This window comes from Adiantum capillus-veneris, chromosome 2 (genome assembly GCF_014529385.1).
Source record: "Adiantum capillus-veneris isolate H3 chromosome 2, ASM1452938v2, whole genome shotgun sequence".
In the NCBI taxonomy this organism is placed as follows: domain Eukaryota; kingdom Viridiplantae; phylum Streptophyta; class Polypodiopsida; order Polypodiales; family Pteridaceae; genus Adiantum; species Adiantum capillus-veneris.
This window is the reverse complement of record NC_140932.1, coordinates 120064447-120085235: the sequence shown is the minus strand read 5'-3', so window position 1 is coordinate 120085235 and position 20789 is coordinate 120064447. Positions and strand designations below refer to the sequence as shown.

At 41.0% G+C, this 20789-nt stretch overlaps 1 protein-coding gene across 2 annotated transcripts; it reads left to right on the top strand.

Moving 5' to 3' along the window:
- Positions 1-1147: 1147 nt before the first annotated feature.
- On the top strand, positions 1148-4630 carry LOC147463483 (putative galacturonosyltransferase 9). 2 transcript variants are annotated; one of them, XR_015185177.1, is made up of 4 exons: positions 1148-1534; positions 2427-3638; positions 3807-4407; positions 4490-4630. XR_015185177.1 is itself a non-coding variant. In XM_086489204.1 (3 exons), the coding sequence occupies exons 1-3, from the start codon at positions 1394-1396 to the stop codon at positions 4080-4082; spliced, it is 1629 nt and encodes a 542-aa protein (XP_086345330.1). In that variant the 5' UTR covers positions 1148-1393; the 3' UTR covers positions 4083-4630. The 2 variants fall into 2 exon arrangements, 1 of the variants encoding a protein (XP_086345330.1); XM_086489204.1 differs by having other exon boundaries at positions 3807-4630.
- The last annotated feature ends 16159 nt before the right edge of the window (positions 4631-20789 follow it).

Here is a 20789-nt window from a genome sequence, read left to right as displayed (position 1 = left end):
CAAAGCTTGTATTGTATAAAGTCTCTCTTTATGGGAGAAATTATAAAAAAAATCCTTTTGGAGGGGGGACCGGCTCCACATAAATTTGGTCCTCAACTATTGTCAAGTTCTCTAATTCTCTCTCTCTTGCAAAAGTATTGTTCATGCCAAGTTAAGTAAGTATAATGGTTATGCTGCTACCGCTAATTAAGTATAATGGTTATGGTTATGCTGCTACCGTTAATTAAGTTCACCCTCTATGTTCTCAAAGTAGCCTCATAAAAATGCTCACTATAGTTCTCCTAATTCCGCTATTCTCAATGTTCATAGGCCATTTCCATTACAAATAGTATCTTCATACCCCAACATGTTGCCATTCAGGCTTACTCATGTGTGGAGTAGTTAGAGTTTGCCTTGCAAAAAAGGAGAGCTTGAACTATATATATTTGTTAAGTTGATTTGAGGCGAGCCTAGTTATACTAGTGCTCTTTGAAGCATTTCGAAATTTGATAGAAATCACATTGTAGTATACTCTGATGCATTTTCTTCATTCAATATATAAATGCATCTTCATTCAATATATATGCGTTGTGCTAGAGAATTGCGTATCTTTGAAAAATTTGGTTGCCCTATTTTGTTGGAAGTTTTGAGATTGTCATCGGAAGTTTTGAGAAGATGTAAGTCGGATACTATTTTTAGAATGTTGATATATAAGTGAAGATTAGAAGGAATTTATCCCACATAATACCTTTGAGAGTATGAGCAAACTACAATGTATGTACAATGTTTACATAGATGCATCATGCCATTTGCAACAATGATGCCTCGTAACCAATTGGGATACTAGACAATTGTCACAATTTAAGTCTGTCAGTAAGAAGTGAGTGCCATTTGCAATAGTGCCTCATAACCAAATGGGATACTAAACAATTGTCACAATTTAAGTCTATCAGTAAGTAGCGAGTGTGAGCTTTGCGCAAAGGTGCAAGTCCCATCTCATTAGCCGCGGTGTGACTTACACTTTTATTAAAAATGAGGCACGACCCATAAGATGCAGTTAATTAGGTGGGAACGTTGTTAATTTAATTGCTGTGGAACACATATTGTTGAAGTTTGAATAGTGGTGGTATACGCACAAAAAATGTAGCCAGCAAATGTTTATAATAGAAAGGCGGACGCTGACTCTACTGGAAAGCTGAAGCTTGGTGAAAGCTGCCCCCCTCCACCGTCATGGCCGTGGCCCCTTAAGGCCTGACAGTTCATCCCTTCTCTCCCCCCCTGACATTGCTTCTCCTGTTCCGCATTGCGCTCTGCAGGCAGCCCCTCTCCTCCATTGCAGCTGCAGAGCCTCCCTCCCTCCTCCTGGCGTTTTGTGTACCTCCTCGCTCATCGTGGTCTCTTTCGAGGTGTGGCTATGGCGATCCGTGGTGGCGCCCGCAATGGCACCTCCAAGGCCTCCGCTCATCGCCTCTTTGTTCCCACAATGCTGGTCCTCGTCTTCGTCACTGCAGCTGCTTTGGTCCTTTATAACGGCTCCGAGCCTGTTCTCCATCCTGTAAGCACACCATTCCGGGATCTCTTCTTTTTTCTGTGGTTGCTTCTTCTGGTATGGTCGCTTTGAAGGTCGATCTGTTCTTGCAATGCCTGCCTTGCTTTGATCTAACTGGCTTTTGGAAAGATCAAGCCGCAATGTAGGGTATTTGTTAGCGTTTTCTAGACTGCTGCTGAGATGGACTTCACCCTCCGTTCTGTTTGCGTTCTATTTGCCAAAAATGAGCCCGTCTATTGCAGTGTAGGTTTATTTGATCAAATTTTTTCTGATGTGCAGTAGTCTACCATGACCTTAAACAAAGCTAGTAGGCATGTGTGCATTCTCAGCCAGAGGTTGAATTTGGGTACATGAACATTCTGGCTGAGAGCTCATACGTCATCCTTTGAATAGCGAGACTGTATAAGAGACACTCAGATTGGTTGTGCCAGCTACTTGTGATGCCTGTACGAATGTGTACGGTGACAGGCGTACTTGTATGTGTACACACCTGCACATACACACACTTCCTTGCTGTAAATACTTTTATGCAAGATACAAAAGTGTGTGGGGGTAAGTTGTGAATATGGATTGCTTAGAACAGGGAGTGTCATGACAGTTTTTTTTAAACTGCTTTGTTCATGAATTAGAAAGGTGCTGTCGCACAAGTGTTTCAGTACGCAATCTTTATGACAGCCTCTTGCAATATGCTTTGGTTGGAAGGTGAAACAAGAATTGAGTAGTCAAGAATTCGGTGCAGTCATCAATTGTTAGGTTAGCCAAAGTGAAATGTGAGGAAGTCTTGGATTTCTTAAAGAAAGATTTATATCATATACCTTTCACATTACTGTACTGTTTTTAGCCCACAGAGCTTGAAGTCGCCATCCTGTTTTGACTTTTATGTTGGCATTTCCATCAGGCCGGGATTGCAAAGACTCAAGTTGGGTCGTCACATCTTCATGCCTACGTTGCTCGTACGATACGAGCGCTGAAGTCGGATGAAGATCCAGCTAGGGCGAAAGTGGAAGCCTTGTTTAAGCAGGCAAGGGATCACATAGCTCTGGTCAATGCTTATGCTAGCCATGCTCGTCGTGCCAAGCTTGACACTGTCAAGCAGCTCACCAGTTTTACAGATCAAGCCAGCTCATTGAATGATGTACTTGCTCGTCCCCAAATAAAGGCCTTACAAGATGATTCTGCAACGGTGGATGAGGAAGCTATGAGAATCTTAGAGAAGGAGGTAAAGGACAGGATTAAGGTGATTCGGCAGCTCATGACTGACTCGAAAGAACTTTTCGATAATCAAGTCAAAATTCAGAAGCTTAAGGACACCATATTTGCAGTGAATGACCAACTAACTAGAGCTAAAAAGCAAGGGGAATTCTCTAATTTGATTGCAGCCAGATCTACTCCTAAAAGCTTACATTGTCTTTCCATGAGGCTCTTGGAAGAGAGAATTTCAAATGAAGAGAAGTATGCTGACACTGATGACGCAATAACTGCAAGGAGGCTTCGCGATCCGACTCTTTATCACTATGTTATCTTCTCTGATAACGTTCTTGGAGCAGCTGTGGTGGTGAATTCAGCAGTTTCCAATGCAAAGCATCCCCAAAAGCATGTCTTCCATGTTGTAACCGACAAAATGAACTACTGGGCTATGAAAGTTTGGTTCAAAATGAGCCCTCCTAACAATGTTTCTTATATTGACGTGAAGTCCATTGACGATTACTCGTTTATCAAGCCGTCGTATGTGCCACTTCTGCAACAGCTAGAGGCTGATAATCAGTACAGGTTTATCAAGTATCGAATAATGCTGAAACATATGAGGTTTTATCTTCCTCAGATGTTCCCAAAGCTGCACAAGATTCTTCTTTTGGATGATGATGTTGTGGTGCAAAAGGATTTGACAGCCCTATTTCAGATGAACATGGAAGGCAATGTCAATGCTGCTGTGGAGATCTGCACGGAATACTATAATCACTACAGCCATCACATGAACTTCTCCCATCTGCTTATCAAGCAGAAGTTTGACCCTGAAACTTGTGCTTGGGCATATGGCATGAATATGTTTGATTTGGACTTGTGGAAGAAGGAAAAGTGCACTGAGGAGTACCATTACTGGCAGAATGAGGTGAGTTAACGCGTTCCTCTGCTCTTTCAAACTCTTTGGGTTTCACTATTTGTGCGCGTAGTGTAGACTGTATTTTTGTGGTGTTGTTAATCTGACCATGTAATTACCTTAAGAATGGACTCAAAAAAGAGATGTTAATCAGAGGGATCACTTATGGCTTTTTTGTAGAATGAAAATCAAGCTTTGTGGAAGCTTGGCAGCCTTCCGCCCGGACTTATCACATTCTACAAAAAGACAAAATTCTTGGACAAGTCCTGGCATGTCCTTGGACTTGGTCACAATCCAAATGTTGGTGCCTATAAGATCAAGAAGGCAGCAGTAATCCAGTATAGTGGTAACATGAAGCCATGGCTTGATGTCGCACTGAATCAGTACAGGGATTATTGGACAAAGTATGTGGATTACAGCATGGTCTTCATCCAGATGTGTAATTTTGGTCATTAAATCTGACTCAGAACTGCCAAAGTATCATCCACATCCAGGCCTTTGCCGCAGGTCAACTATAAATCGTGTTCATAGACATGCTTTTTGCTTTGGCCATGTCTGCTAAATACACTCCTCAAGAGCTGGTTAGTTATCAAGGTCTAATGTTGGGGTCCAGAGCTCAAAGGAGGACCATTTTCCTGCTGCTTCAGGACTAAGCTTTAGACATCAAGACAAAGCTAAGTCGAGATGGTTTTGTCCTTTCTTGGAAGGAGGAGCATGGCTAAAGCTTGTGTAGCATTGCAGGGTGAAGCTGCCGTGGCTTTTAAATGATGAACATGATATGGTATTGTAGCAGTTTTATTTTTCAAGACTTACAGACAATCTATTATTTTTGTAAGAAAATCAATAGCTCTCTCTTGTGGCAGGATGTTACATCATTGCAATTTATTGCCTCCCGGTAAAAGGTAAATGACGCCTTTTTACCGGTGAAATGACGATTATGCAAGCAAGGGCTGCATTTTGTGGAAAATAAAAGGATGACCATAGGCAAGTTATCATGGAGCAAAGTTTTTAGATTTTTTGTTTAGTGAGTTTGTTTCCTCTATTTTGTTTAGGTGGCCATGGTGATGCCTACGCGTGGCTCTTGCCCAATGATACGCGGCCCTTGCCGCCGACCATGTTTCATGGCTAACATTTGGAAGGGATAAGCACCTCCCCCTCTGGGCCCTCTGATGTATTGTAAAGAAAAAGATTTTTTTCCAACACTTGGAAAACCTAGTTATGACAAACTGTAGAGGTAAATTGGCATTTTTGAAGGTTTTTACACCACATTTCTCTAATTAGTGCTGGTTTTGACAGTCAAAATTAGAATTTAGAGGTAAATCTCAGGTGGGATTTCACTAAACCTAGGTTTTTTCCGAGCGTAAGTCCAAAAGAAGGCAGAGAAAAAACAAATTCTTTTTTATTTTGCTTTTGGTTTGTGTATTTTTGTTTGTTTTTTCTCTATGTGGTGTTTGGTTTAGCAAGGTACTCAGTTCTCTCTCTCTCTCTCTCTCTCTCTCTCTCTCTCTCTCTCTCTCTCCAGATCTTGAGTTCAAGACTGCTGGTTAAATCCCTCGGTTCGCAAGTGTCCGTGTATAAGGATGGGTTGTGCCTTTTCAACCTTTGAATGGGTTTGTTGGCAGTGCCTTTGGGTAGAAAGAGAGAGGGTGTATGCCAAGGATGTTTCAACCAGTGTACAATGGAGTAATGTTTGCTATTTTCAAAGTGATAACTTTACATACGCCTTATATTTTTCTCCCTCCAGTCTACAGACTCTCTCTCTCTCTCTCTCTCACAGAGCCACAAGAAGTTTTGGACAAATTCTCACAATATTTCCCACATTGTAACTTACCTCAACATCATGAGCTTCTGTGAGGGAGGCGCCATGTACCTAGCTAGATACGATTAGGGGTAGGGGACCGTCGGCCCGATGGGGGGGGGCCGGGGGTCCCTTGCCCCCAATCGTACCCATCGGGCTGGCGGTCCCTTGCCCCAATCCTACCTAGCTAGGTATGCGGTGCCTCTCGAGCAAAAGCTCATGATGTTATGCATTGTATGAAAGACACTGAGAAAAACTCCATTTTCCTACATGAGAAAATTTCTAAATCTTCTTGTGAGCCATGATTGCCGTTTACTATGCTTTAGTTTGTTTTCAAAATCCCAAAGAAAGCATAGAAGCGTCCTTGCTTGTATGAGTTGTCCTTTCCAAATTCTTGTAACAAGTGAGAACGTGCCGTTCCATGGCAGCATGAAAGTAAAGTGGCCCATTCTTTGAAGTATCATTTTAAGCTAAAAAATGTTCAAATTTCTATTTACATGATGTGTGTAGCTCCAACTATTTCCTCCATTTCCAAGAGTTGATGAGAATCGCCTAGTATGACCTCTCTGTCTTTCTCATGTTCTCTACATGGTATTAGTGGGCTATCTCTTGCGAATCCACTCGGTAAATTGCGGAATTCTCCTTCTCATTTACAAAGAATTTTTGTAGAATTTTGTGTAGCTTAGCTACAAAGAAACATGTCAAATCATAAGCAACATTGCATGTACAAAATCACAGTACACATCTTCTCATACAAATAAATCTATATAATTTTTTGAGTGGACAATACCAATGATGCACAACAAAAACTTGGAGCTTTCTAGGCACGTTCCTCTCATGCTAATTGATGTTGTCTATCTCATATGTTACTTATCACATTGGTATCTCGATAAAAGCCTACTTGAACAGATTGATTACAATTCATTTTAGCCTTTAACAAAATTTTCCAAGTTAAGAGTATAAGTTTAAGTTCAAATCTCTTTAAATCAGAGATGTGAAGTTAGACAAGAATGACAATGTCAAGGCATGAGTTGATGCTCTAGTTTTGCCTGAGTTGATGCTCTTGCTAAGTTGAGCCAGCTTATGTTCTCATGATACAATTTTATGGTGATGGATGCATCACATGCATTGATTGTGACCAAGCTCTGCTAAGGTGAAACTTTACCATTAATTGATCATTAACAATGATTTTCTTGCGTGATATTTGGCGCCTGTTTGTGCACATATTTGCTATTCTTAGCATGATTGTAGTCTTCGTTATACCTCTCATTTTGTACAGCTCCAATGGTCCTTGTCTTTATGTGTTCATATGGTTGCCGTATTGGCATTTATAGGCAGTATAGACTTTGCATATGTATAAGTTTAGAGACATATTTAGTAGCCTTTATGAGGGTTGTTTGTGAGGTTTTTTGAAGGCAAGCACTAGGGGTCAAGTTATGTGAGGTGGATTGGTATGCTCAAGCTTTGCCATAAGTTATTAAATGGAGATAAGGATAATCAAAGTGGAGTATCATAGCTTAATTTAGCTACGTGAGGCAAAAACACATCACTTGGAGCTTTATTGGACTTATTTTTTAAGTGTTGTGAGAAGGCTAAATACAGTCAAAGTGGTGAATTGGTGGAAGTCAATTGTGAAGATGCCACACATAGTCATGTAATAGTACATAGGAATGAGGTTAAGGAGACGAGAAAGCATGCAATTTTGTGCGCTCATTGGAGCGATTAGTGAGAGATAAAAGGTGTTTTGGGCAGACATTGCATGTACATTGTATATATTTATTATAATAGTTTTTCCAAATGGTTAAATGTTGCCAGATGTTATATCATGTTGCTATCATAGCACATGTCTATGAGTTCAATTTGTGTCTCCTAAGCTCCCAATTTATACTTAGAGAAGTTATTTGAATTATTTTTTGGCCAAACACCTAGTTTGAAGCTCTAGGCATAAGTATCACTTTGTCAATGTGAAGAGGCCATTGACCTAGTCTATAAGCAAGAGCTCTCTTCTCCTTTGCAAGAAGTTCACGCTTCCACCATAGCTAACAAGCTTGGCCTGTACTCCATGTTGAGGTAATGAATAGATTCTCTCCTTCTCTACTCTCTTTTATTCTCTATTAAGTGTGTGTGCTTTTTCTTTCTTGTGTTGCAAGTGTGCTTGCATGCTTGTGTGTGTACAGAGGGGCCACTCATATCCTTTTGAGTAAAAATGAGGAGTTTTGGGATCTTTAGTGGGCTAGGGGTTGTACATACTTGGGGACACTTAGATACACCCAAATTTGCATTTGGTGACCATATGGTAAAAACCGCTATGAGTCGCGACAGGGTGATGTTCCAAATTTTCATATCATCACTAGACTCACAACGGTGGTTTGACTCTAGAAAGCATCTCAAAGTGCCAAAATTTCACAAAACAATATGAGGGTAGCAAGACATCCATATCTTTTGCGTATGAAATTTGATTGCAATTATCAAAGCGAAGCTTACAAGGAGCTCTACTAAAAAATGATCTAAGAAATGACAAAAATAGCTCTATGTGAAGTAGACATACCTTTTGCCTACGACCTTTGATTGCAAATTTTTTAAATATAAAAGCGGAGCTCACAAGTAGGTGTCACGATTTTTTAAAAAGAAATGGGCACCAGAATCTATAGAGATCCTCCTCCTCCTCCTCTCTCTCTCTCTCCTAAACACAAAAGGAGTGGCCGGTCCACGCAAGTCTAAAAAAAGAAAACATGAGCTGCAGATGGAGCGCGATGGCAGTGGGAGTTGAGTAGAGAAACTAGCAACAACACCAAACGGCAAAGGTAGATGGGGGCGCCAAGGTGCAGGACGAAGATGGAAACACTCAGCAGAACTACGGCACGAGGAACTGAGGAAATTTTAGTTTTTAAACCAAAAAAAATGCGGCTGTAGGCAGCCTTCGAGGAGGGCTTTAAAGGTCATGCGAACTGGGATAACACCGATCTCTTGTCTGCTTGAGGTCGAGCACTCGTTTTCAGTTTTACAGTTCCTCTTTGATAGTTGAGAGTTGTATCAAAAGGATCTTGTTAGATTCCTTGGATTAAAATAGGAGTAGAGCCAGTAGTAGATACGCCTAGAAATAACATCTATAGAAGCTCTACTACTTTCTTGTTGAAGATTTCTCGCAATTTGAAAGTTTAAGGGGGAAAAATTGTTGAGAGGAATTAAGGGGTGTCAAAAGCTGACAAAAAGAAGCGCTCTTTGTGAGTTATGTCATTTTTTCTGTTGTGTTGATAGATATGTAGATCACTTTAGTAGCGTCATAGTGAAATCAACTCAAGCAAAAGTAGCTATTGGGTTCGAACCTTGCTTCTGGTTCACCTTTAGGTCATAAGGGCTCGTTTAATCCGATCCCTACTACTAGAAACCTACCTTGAGAGGTCACGGAATCAAGCCATACTTTCACTCCCACTCTTACTTTGAGACGAGATAAATTTTTGGGTAAATAATGGGTCAAAGGGCTTAAAAATTCTAGTGGACACAAACTTACCCCAATTTTACATTTAGCAACCAAGTGTAGAAAACGATTTGAGCCCATAGGGAGAGGTTGAAGCAAAAATTGGGTTCAATGAGAGGCTCTAAGGGTGTAGATAATTCTGGCCTCTCGCAGTTCAGAGGAAACTAGTGACAAAAGCGTTTGTCCTAGGATTTTGGGTGCATAATCTTGGTCGTTCTTCTTGTGCACTTCTCTGGTGTATGAGGAGAGCGGCCGGGAGTGGCCTACCCGACTCCTAAAACAAAACAAAAAACTTCGATGCGCAAAATGATTTGAGGACCAAAAAAACAATATGAGAAACAACAAAAAAAGCTATGATTGCCCTAGCCATAACTTTTGCATATAAAACATCGATTATAAATTTTTAAAATGCTCCAAAGTTAGCGGTGTCGAAAACTAGATTTCTGACAATTTTGGGAGTGCATAGTTTTTGATATAATCTTGACTTTGGACTACCCAAGCCCCCTTTAACTATGTGAGTGGTCTCCAAGGGTCCCTTTGGATATAAGGGATGTCGATGAATTTTAGGGGGGTACACTCGTGTGGCTTAAACTTAGAGACTAAGAATAAATTGGGTGCATTGGGCCAGCTTAAGGTATTGATCAATGCAAGGATTGTGCTATGTCAAGAGCCTTGGGTATGATTCCATGGGTATTTCTGAAATGGAAAAGCCTCTTGGGCTATAGATCAATGCAAGGATCGTGCTATGTCAAGAGCCTTGGGCTTGATTCCATGGGTATTTCTGAAATGGAAATGATTATTCTTGCTTTTATAGAAGACTATCGGAGAATCCAACAAAGGAGGAAGATAAAGGATAACCTCATATGCAAAAGGGTGTGCTCAATGAATTTCTAGAGGAGTAGATGTCCATGGACCAATGTGCCAATGACATTCACACATCTTTCTAAAAATTTGGGGTTTTATTAATTTGCTTCTTTTTTCAAATTTTAGCTTTTTTGTAGATGATCTTTAAGTCATATACTATTTATGGGACATCTCAAGACTTGTCTAGAGATGACTGCTACACCTCACATTCAACGATATATAGGTACAAGGGAGTCACTCATGTGAACTTTCTCAACCATGATTGTTGGGGTGTTGAGTACGAACATGTTGATAGTTGCATACTTGACAATCACACATGGCTAGGGCAACCACTTTCCAAGCCTTATGACCTTAAGCAAGAAAAACGTGAAAAAGGGACTAGAAATTGGGCAAAATACACAAGGATTGTAATGAAGATGGCCTATAAACTTTGAGAATAGCGGAATTAAGAGAATTAGAGTGAGCATTTTTGTGAGATTACTTTGAGAACATGGAGGGTGAACTTAATTGATGGTAGCAACATAAATATAGTACTTAATTAACTTGGCATGAACAATACTTTTGCAAGAGAGAGAGTATTAGAAAACATGACAATAGTTGAGGACCGGATTTACTTGGAGCCGGTTCCCCCTCCAAAAGACGTTTGTATTATAGATTCTCCCATCAAGAGAGACTTGTTACAATAAAATCTTTGTGTTCCTTGTGACCTTGGTCATGCTATGAAGATGAAAAGCTTCATGCATCACGAGCTTAACATAAACTTTGCAAAAAACATTAACTATCCCAAGCCTCAGTCCCAAGGCCTCAAACACCTTCGAAGGTGGAGAGAGTTAGCGGGGAATGAGGGTAGGGAAGAGGAAGAAGAAACATTCCGTAGGAGAAAGAAATAGTTCCTCACTTATCATCACTCTTCTTGCTAGCATATATAATAGCATAGTAATGAAGATGGAGAAGATGACAAGCTTAAGCATTGAAGCATGGTTCTTGGTTGATTTGCATTCCATAGCCAAGATTGTTGGTGTAGGCTCTCCACTTCTCAACAAGCTTGGAGAAGGAGATGGAGCTCTTGCACTTTGCACTCCACACAATGAGAGAATGTGTGTGTGTGTGTGGGAGAGTATACCCCCCCTCTCATGCTTGGTCCACAACTCTCCCTCCCTCCCCCTCTCTTTCTCTCTCTCCCTCTTTTGTATTATTTTATTATTTCATTTGGACATGTGTCCTCTTTTTCCTCTTTGAGAGAAAGAATTTAATTATTTATTTTTATGTATCTAAATTCTCATTGGATCCCTTTAAAATCTATCCAATAGCATTCAAACACATCATGAGGGCCACATGTGGAGGATCATTTGAACATGTGTCTTTTGTGCTTATTAAGTCATTTGGTTGAATGGAATACTTCAAGGACTTAATCAATAAAGCATGGAAACTTTAGTGGCTCTTGAGAGTTATTTTTGAATTGAATTCTTCAAGAACTTTAGTCATTTAAGCATGTGAGAAACACCTCAACCTTTTGGGTAAGGTTCCCACTAACACTTAGCAAGCCAACAAGCACCTCATGCTTGGGTAGGATTCCCACCTCAAGGTGCCTAAGGTCAAAGGACTCTAACTTTTGGAGGTCTTTAATGAAGCTAACCCTACGGTATTTAAGCTCCATTAGGTAGCATTGCTCTTCAACATACAATCTCTCATTTGGACCCCTTTTAACCTTGGCCCAGTGTTGAGACAGATCCATAAACACATGTTTATATTCTAACCCTTTTTCCCATTTATTCTCCCACAATAAATGATCAGTTTAATATGAGAGAATACTTTGGGTTGGTTAGATATTAGATTTTTTGACAAGGATGAACAAAATGGTTGTTATAACCACATGACCACCATGATTACAATGCCTCTATTTGGCTGATATAAGAGCAATGAAACAGAATGGGCCAATCCAAAACACAACTTTGGGGTACCACATGGGTTTGAAGGAAAAATGCATTCTTGCAAAATAGATCAAAAGGAAAAAATTACTCTCCAACCCCTCTATTGACTCATATTTTAAATGAAATGTTGGCTATTTAGCATAACAAGGCCCACCATGACAATATTTAGACAAATATTCATATACTAAATTAGAAAAAGCATGGAATAGACCCATGGATATTTGGGGAGAACAAATTAGGCCCTCTAAGATAGCGAGGTTTGCAACAAATTTGATGTTACAAGTGATCAATATGATCATGTTTCCTATTTTCAACGAGTGGTCTATGCCAAAAGAGTGAGCAATACATGTGTAATGGTGCAAGGTTTTGGTTTCACTTTAGAGGGACAAGAATTGGTATGGTTGCAAATACTTGAGTCGAGTGTAATTTGAGACCCCACTCAAGCACTTTATAGAAGCCCACCCCAAGACGATATTTAAGAACAACACCCTTACACAAATCTTGCACTTCAAGTGCCTGCGCACACACACACACACACACACACACACACACACACACACACACACACACACACACACACACACACACACACACACACACACACACACACACAAGAGAGAGAGAGAGAGAGAGAGAGAGAGAGAGAGAGAGAGAGAGAGAGAGGTAAATAGATAGATAGATTTAATTATCAACCACAAAGGTCAGATATGACCCATGGGACCAAAACAAAACATTACATCTGTTCTTTCGGGGTGGAAGCGTTAGATATATATCAATTAGGGACTGAGGATCCATCAGGGGTAAAGGAAAAGGAAAGGATACCGAAAAAAACAAAACCTAGAGGGGGTCAGGTAGAGGGGGAGCTGGCTTGGGAGTTTGAAACTCTTGAATGATGGCTTTACCGCCACAATAGACTGCCCATTTACCTGAGAGAGAGAGAGAGAGAGAGAGAGAGAGAGAGAGAGAGAGAGAGAGAGAGAGTCCATGAGGGATACAATTTCTCACTAAGCACTACATAACTAGATGTCCAACCAACAAAATGCCAACCCAAGAGAGAGGCTAGTGTCATAAAAAAAATCACGAGCTTTATGTCCATTTGCTTGGCAGAGGTATGGAATCTTGGGTGGTTGTTGTTGAGAGGTCATCCTCCTTGATGAAAATTGGCTGAAAGAGATTGAGCCTAAGAATATAGTTGATGCAGAGAAAATTGTGCCTCTTTTGATATCCAAGCAAGGGCTAGACAAGGCCTCAAGAACTATATCCAAGGAAAAGTGTGCATTTTTGGTTGAAGATCTTGTTCTTAGAGCTTAGCCAATCTCTCAAAGGCACAATAATCTTTCCATGCAAACGCCAGAGGTTGATCCATGTGCTTATTGATGCATGATTTGCGGATGCAATGACCATGCAATGGAAGAGTGCAAAGCCTTATGGTGTGATTATTGTCAACTTTGGATAAATCATGGCTCTTTCATTGTTATCATACGTTGCAATGTGCAAGAGCATGGTTATCCAATGAGAAAGTTGAATAATCAACCTCATAGTGTGCCACCTACCAATGTACCAAACATTGTGCAACCCAAGGAGACTTCACTCTAGGAAAGTAATGGTGAGAATATGAAATTAATGCCAACCCCAGGGTACCACAGAAAGGAGAAACCAATGCTGGCAAAAGTAGTGGTGGACTTAGAAATCTAGCAAAAGACCTACAAGCTACACTTATCACGTGCTCAATTTTTTTTGGCCCATATTGGCTAAAAGATTCCATTAGACTCGGACACGGAGTTTTGAGAGGAAGAAGCCAGTTGGGGTAATGGCCAATATGGCTGGTTGGACATACCCATATTAACTCACAACCAACCTTATTCTTATATCAAATATGAATAAGGAGCTCACAGAAGCACCGAGGTTGCACTTAGGATCGTGCCAAGTCTAAAGGTCATGATAATTCTTGCAAAAAATTGCATGTCCTATGTCGGCACATAAGCCAAGTTGATTTCTCCTGATGAGAGTCTTTACCCACAACATACTGATAATGTATCTCACTGTGCTTTTTGTTGTGAGCATGAAAAATTGAGTTCCTTATAACTACTAATGTCCTCTTGCTGTCAGTGTAGATGATGTGTGCAATGTCCTGTCCAATACCCAAATAATCTATTTGGCGTCTGGCCCATACACACTAAACCATAGCTATGTAGACTGGCCTGTATTCAACCTCACAAATAAAAGTTTCCACGATAGGTTTCTTCTTTCTCAACTATGATATACATGAAATTCCAATGAGCATGAAATAGAAACCACTTGTAAACACTCATGTGTTGGTGTAGGCTCTCAACGTTCTACTAGCTTGGAGAAGGAAATGGAGCTTTTGCACTTTGCTCTTCACACAATGAGAGTGTGTTTGTGTGGGAGAGTATATCCTGCAAGTAGGCCCCCTCCTCTTGCACTTCACACAATGAGAGTGTGTTTGTGTGGGAGAGGATATCCTGCAAGCAGGCCCCCTCCTTGCTTGGGTCGACCCCCCTCTTCTAGCTCAAGATGAAAGTGTCACGGCTAGGGACTTGCTATGCGCCGTGTGCGAGCCACAAAGGCTCCTAGCACACAGTCATACAACAAACAAGCTCACAAGGAAGAATGGTGTGTCACTCACCTTCCTGCGTAGTTGCGAATGAAGGATTCCCGTGCCGCGAAGAAGAGGGAGATGCCGCTACGCCGCGCTCAACCACCTCGCCGCCGTCGTGCCGCCGCAACGCTCGATCACACACACACTCTCACACTCTCTCTCACACGTACACACACACACACACACACACACACACACACACACACACACACACACACACACACACACACACACACACACACACACAAGGAGATGGTGAAGGAGAAGGTGGAGATGGAGCAAGAGCGGCTTCTATTGCACAATGAGAGAATGAGTAAAAATTAGGTTTAGTGGCTTTTATATGAGCTCATCCCATTCACACTTGGGCGCCCATACTTAGCCAACTAACTCCTTGAATATTCCAGTTAGAGTGCGCCTGTCATCGGCGATCACCCTTACCCTGTTCCTATTGGTCCGACAAGCTCGGTACCTGACTCTAAACAATACAACGTTTATAGATCATAGGGTGTCCGTGTGCCGTGAGGGTTAACATGCCTCCCTTCCTGATGTAGATTCCAGTTAGAGTGCGCCTGTCATCGGCGATCACCCTTACCCTGTTCCTATTGGTCCGACAAGCCCGGTACTGACTCTAAACAATACAACGTTTATAGATCATAGGGTGTCCGTGTGCCGTGAGGGTTAACATGCCCCCCTTCCTGATGTAGATTCCGTCCTCGGAAGCTATCCAGTTGAAACTCGTTCGTCGAGATGGAAGAGCAGTCGACATGGATGTGCGTATCCTTCTTCAATCACTGCAAAATCAAACAACATTGCCACAGTAATTGCATTCTCATATACAATTAAAAATCATATGAAATTTTAGACAGACAAATTGATTGGTAACAGAATTTTAGACAATTTGTCAGCAATAAACATTAAATTGCAATATAATCAAATGCATAAACAGATGTAAAGGTAAAAAATTAAACAAGTCCGGGGTCGCTAATTTAACGGTCAAAAGGCACTAGAGCTCGACTATTAATACCATGGGTAACTTCTCAATTTTTTCTGGTCAATTAAGTTGTTTAATCGCGAGAGCCAAGTATTTGATGTTCGAGGGCTGACTAGAGGCTATACCTAGAAGACCTTGTAGTTAAGCTACGATAAAAGAAATTTCTCATGAAATCATCGCCTGACTGATTACCTTTTCTTTGACCCCCCAAAGTCTTTTCACATTGATTCAATTTTGATGTGTGTGCTTATTTTGTATGCCTTGGGTTTTTTGCTTTTCAAGGAAAAGCGCCCACACTGGGAACCTCTAGGGCTCTAGTACCATAGGCGATACATGTGAGTGAAGTACCAATTTAAGCAGGGATTTCTCTTCCAGCTTAAAATTTTACATTGTGGCACTTTGATTTTTTGTTTGTTCATTTTCAGCATTTTAATTTTGTAACTTTGGGGGGTCATATAACACTGTTACCCTCCCCAGGCTCATCACATTAGTAAACTCCCTTTATAATACTTCAGCTAAAGGTCAATAGGATTAAACCCACTAGAAAGCCCTAGTACATTTCACACAATGCTGCCTAAATCGGATTAAGAACCTAAGTAACCATTGCTTATTAGGAAGGCATTCCCCATGGTATTAAGAGAAGATTTCTAATACCTAGCTTGGTCAAACTAGCTTAGTCGGACTGCTTGATTTTTAAACCTAGACAAGTGATTATGACAAAACATTACATTGAATTAAATGTTTGATACTAAGCAAATGTGCTGAATATTATGCTACCAATCACAATCAAAGCAGACAAACATGGATGCAAAAAGATAAGGGCAATGCTAATGGACATAAAACACCTGTTTGTGTTGATGGTCGCGCTTGATTTGAAGTGTGAACGAGAGAAAGGTTCCATGAAGGTCCAAATCCTATCAATAGCAACACGCTCCTGTACACACTAGGAAACAAAGGAATACCTCCAGGAGGCACATTAGTGGGAAAAGGTACCAACACTTATTGAACACAACAAAAAACATAAGGAACCCTAACCTAATTATTTGCACTCCCCCTAAAGAGTCAAGGGAATAGGATATTGTAGAGGTTGGGGGGAAACCCTAAGGCTAAACCCCTATCCTCGTCGTCGAGATAAACAAAGTCATCATCCATGAGACCATATGTGCCATCGTGTAGTCATGTAAATTTTCTTCTTCATCATAGGTGCCCATGTTTACTAAAAAGGTCACTAGACGCCTATAGTCATCTTGGTCAAAAGGGTAGGCTTGTGCAATGGGAGAAACGCTCTCTACTAAGTATGGATCAGACGTGGTCAAGAGACGTATCAGCCATTCTAACTCCTCAAAATTCCTCTCACATGCTAGCGTACCTATCAAATCCCATTCACATGCAAGCACCGGAAAGACCATGTGAAACATTTGTGAAAAGTAACGAGGGTACCTCTCACCCAAGGCAGAAGTGGATGAATCTAGCGTACTAACCATATCTGTATACGCAAATAGATGATGGTTAGAGTGCAAATATTACAAGGGTCGTGTTCTTGTGCATAATTTGTTTTTATTATTTTGTGTTATGGCTCTTGGTCTTTTACTTTTTTATCTTGTTTTTGTGAGTATAAGGCTTTATATATACATTCCCTAAGATTGGAGATTGAGAGGTCAGGGAGGAAGGTTGAGAGGGAAGCAAGTGAATGACGGATGTCAGCAAACACTCCCCCCTTCCTTGGGTAGATCATACTTTTTGGAATGATGTCGTCACCTTTTGAAACCAATTGTTCCAAGTTGTTATGGGTAAAGGCTTTAACCAATAGTTTTCGATCACCCTATGTGTTTCATCTAGTTGCAAGGGTGGTAAGGTACTCACCCATGACTTTATTTGCAACATTGTTGGAGGTGGTGAATCTACAACGGGAGGTGCAAACTCTTACTTGCTTGTATGGATATGTACAATGGTAGGTGGAGGTTGTGTCGAAGCTTCTATTTCCGTATAGGAACTACATGAAGAGCAAGAAGCTTCATTTGCTTTTCCTGTTCCTGAGCTAGGTGGAACAAATCGTTCTTTCTTTGGTACCCAAACTAGCTCTGGAGCAGGTGTGTCGCATTCCGTGATTTTTTCCTTTCCACGATTTTCAATTTGTTTTGGAGCCACAGGATTGGGTTTACATGGGTCAGGTGACAGGTAAGAGTACAATTTACGTTTGGGCACCCAGATTTGATCATTTCCTTTATAGTATCCTTGGGCTTCTAATAGTCGTTTAGGAATCCAGCGCCACGTTTTCTTACATTTCTTGGAGCGAGTGGGACGTTTCTTACGAGACTTCCATTTTTTAGCATCAGCCATGGTTACTAAAGAAGCTTTAGGGACCCACTTGTATGCTTTCTTTGTTATATTAGGATGGTTCTTGTGTGTCTCAAGCTTTCTTTCCACTACATCAGTTGAAGATCTATAGAGTTGGGCTATGGGGACGTATGGTTCAACCTCCTGGACCTGCAATGTCTTGGGTTTTATTTCCTTAGGCAATATCTCAGGGACTATGGCTTGAGTGGTAGGGATAAGAGTTGGTTTTTGCGTTGTGACACCCCCAGTCCCCCAATCAATAGTGCATTTGGTGGCTATCATCCACGTGCGTCCTAGGTTTATATTACCCTCCATAGTTCCAGTAGGCATGAACAAAAATTCTTGAGCTACAATTCCATTGTCATAACTGACAGAAGTGTGTCAGATTCCAAAAACCGTAGTTTTTTTCTTGTTGACACCCTTGACTTGGATAATATTCTCAGATAGAGGTGGCTTCCCTAACTGACACCACACCCCATAGGATAGCAGATTATATTTAGCACCCGTTTCCAATAAGGCGTTATATAGCACTTTTCCATAGGCACTATTTAACTCAATAGGGTATCGTAGAGGTGTGTCAGAGTCCAACCAATCCTCTTCGATTTCCACGTGGAATGCATTTGTGACTCCAAGGTTAGCCTCTCGTTTTTGTCTTATACGTTGTTGTCGCTCCTTAGCCTCAGCTTGAGCTTGTATCTTCTTTAACTCGGTTTGTGCTTTGGCGGCCTTCTTTTGATGAATGGCCCGTAGTTCTTCTTGGCTTAAAGGATCATAATATCTTTTGAATTTACTCCCATTGAGGAATCCAATGGTTTCAACTCCATCAAGAGTTTCCACACGAAGGGTACCTTGTGGGGTAATTTCACATACTCTATATGGTCCTTTACCAGCATATTTCAACTTTTTCTTGTCTTTACATACTCCATACATAAGGACTTTATCACCAACTTTGATGTCCTTGTCCTTCACATGGCGATCAAGCCACTTCTTTCTCCTATCCTTTTCCACAAGAGCATTTTGCACAGCCAATTGTCTCTCTTCGTCTAGTTTTTCTAAGATATACAAACGCTCGGTTAAGGGGTTACCATTCCATCCTTGTTGCGAAGCTACCCTAAGATTAGGAATGACAAACTCCCAAGGCATAACCACTTCTTGGCCGTATACCATTTTGAATGGCGTACAATTAATAGCCACTTTATAAGCAGTACGATAAGCCCATAGAGCAGATGTCAACTTCAAATCCCAATCAGTGCGATGAGCTTCTACCGTCTTGGTTAAAATAGAGATTAGAGTCTTGTTGGTGCTCTCGGCTTGTCCATTCGCTTGCGGGTAATAAGGTGTAGACTTATGGTGGGATATCATAAAGGTCGTGGTAAGCTCTTTTATTACCTCATTTATAAAATGGGTACCATTATCACTAACAATTTCAAAAGGGCAACCAAATCTTGTGATAATGTTTTCAAAAAGAAACTTAGCTGTTGTCCTCGCGTCAGCTTTTTGTGAAGCCTTAGCTTCAGCCCACTTTGTTACATAGTCCGTAGCAACTAGAATATATCGAGATTGAGTGTTGCGAGCTGCGGGACTAATTGGACCTACAAAGTCTAAGCCCCATTTTTCAAATGGTTGGGTTACTTTAATAGGATGTAAGGGCATTCTGTCTTTGCGCTGTGTGGTCTTGTAACGTTGGCACTCATCACACCCTTTTGTAAAAAGTGATGCATCCTTAAATAAAGTTGGCCACCAATAGCCTGATTGCAGCACCTTTCTAGCAGTCAGGTCTCCTGAAAAATGTCCTCCTGCTATGCCCATATGTGCTTCTTGCAAGATATACAAATATTCATCCTCGCGGGCACAACGCCTAAGAATATCGTCCTTGCCTAGTTTATACAGAGTTCCGGCAATCAAACAATAGGGTTCACATTCTTTTACTAGCCTTCGAGCGATATCCTTACGAAGTTCCTTGGGTGGAAAACCATTAACTAAAAAGTTAACAATGTTCTCACTCCATTCAGGCATAGTCTCAACTATGAATAGGGAAGTATCCGGTAATTCATCATCAACTCCTGTAGGGGCTTCACCATTGGGTATGCGAGACAAATGATCAGCCATGGCGTGCCTTTTACCGGGTCTCACTACAATCGTGAAATCAAACTCCAGAAGAATTAACAACCATCGTGTGATTCTTCCTGTGGAGCATGGCTTGTTTACCAGATACAGCAACGCTTGATGATCCACATAAAATTCAAACTTGTTTGCCAGAAGGTAGTAGCGAAATTTCTTTACTGCATAAACCATTGCTAAACCTTCTCGCTCTGTAGTGGTGTAGTTCCTTTCAGCATCGTTCAATTGACGGCTTGCAAAGCTAATGGGATAGTCCAATTTATGTTCTCCTGGTTGAGTGAGAACACACCCAATAGCAAGGTTTGATGCATCAATATGCACATGGAAAATGACATCCCAGTTAGGTGTCCTTAAAATCGGAGCACTTGCTAGTGTTTTCTTCAATTGGTCATAGGCCTGGTCACACTCTTCAGTCCATTTAAATTCAATGAGAATCTTGTACAAAGGACGTGCTATCTCAGTGAAAAATAAAATAAACCGTCGATAATAACCCACGTGTCCCATGAACCTTTGAACTCCCTTGTAATTGGTTGGTGGTGGTAACTCTAGAATCACTTTAATTTTGCTCTCATCGGTTGAGATACCATTCTTAGATACTATATGCCCTAAAATAACTCCATGCTTGACCCAAAATTGGCATTTGAACGGGTTCAATGAGATACGATATAGCCTACACTTTTCAAACACCTTCCGCAAACATGATAGATGTTCTTTCCAAGAAGAGTAAACACAAAGGTCGTCTAAGAAAGCTTCACAAAACTCTCTCAAATATTCTTTAAAAGCAGTGTTTATTAATCGTTGGAATGTAGCAGAGGCATTTGTTAAGCCAAAAGCCATCACACGAAATGCAAACACGCCAAATTCTGTGATGAAGGCAGTTTTAGCTTGGTCCTCTAGCGCTATCGTGATTTGGTTGTAGCCTGAGTACCCATCTAGAAAGCTATAAGCTTCCTTGCCTGCAACTCTTTCGAGTACATGTTCGGAATATGGTAGGGGGTAATGGTCTCTTCTAGTAGCTGCATT

Excerpts from the sequence above, each read along its gene's own strand:
- LOC147463483 (XM_086489204.1), top strand. The coding sequence starts at position 1,394 with ATGGCGATCCGTGGTGGCGCCCGCAATGGCACCTCCAAGGCCTCCGCT. Across the intron at positions 1,535-2,426 it reads CCGAGCCTGTTCTCCATCCT|GCCGGGATTGCAAAGACTCA; the intron begins GTAAGCACACCA and ends CATTTCCATCAG. Across the intron at positions 3,639-3,806 it reads ACCATTACTGGCAGAATGAG|AATGAAAATCAAGCTTTGTG; the intron begins GTGAGTTAACGC and ends GCTTTTTTGTAG.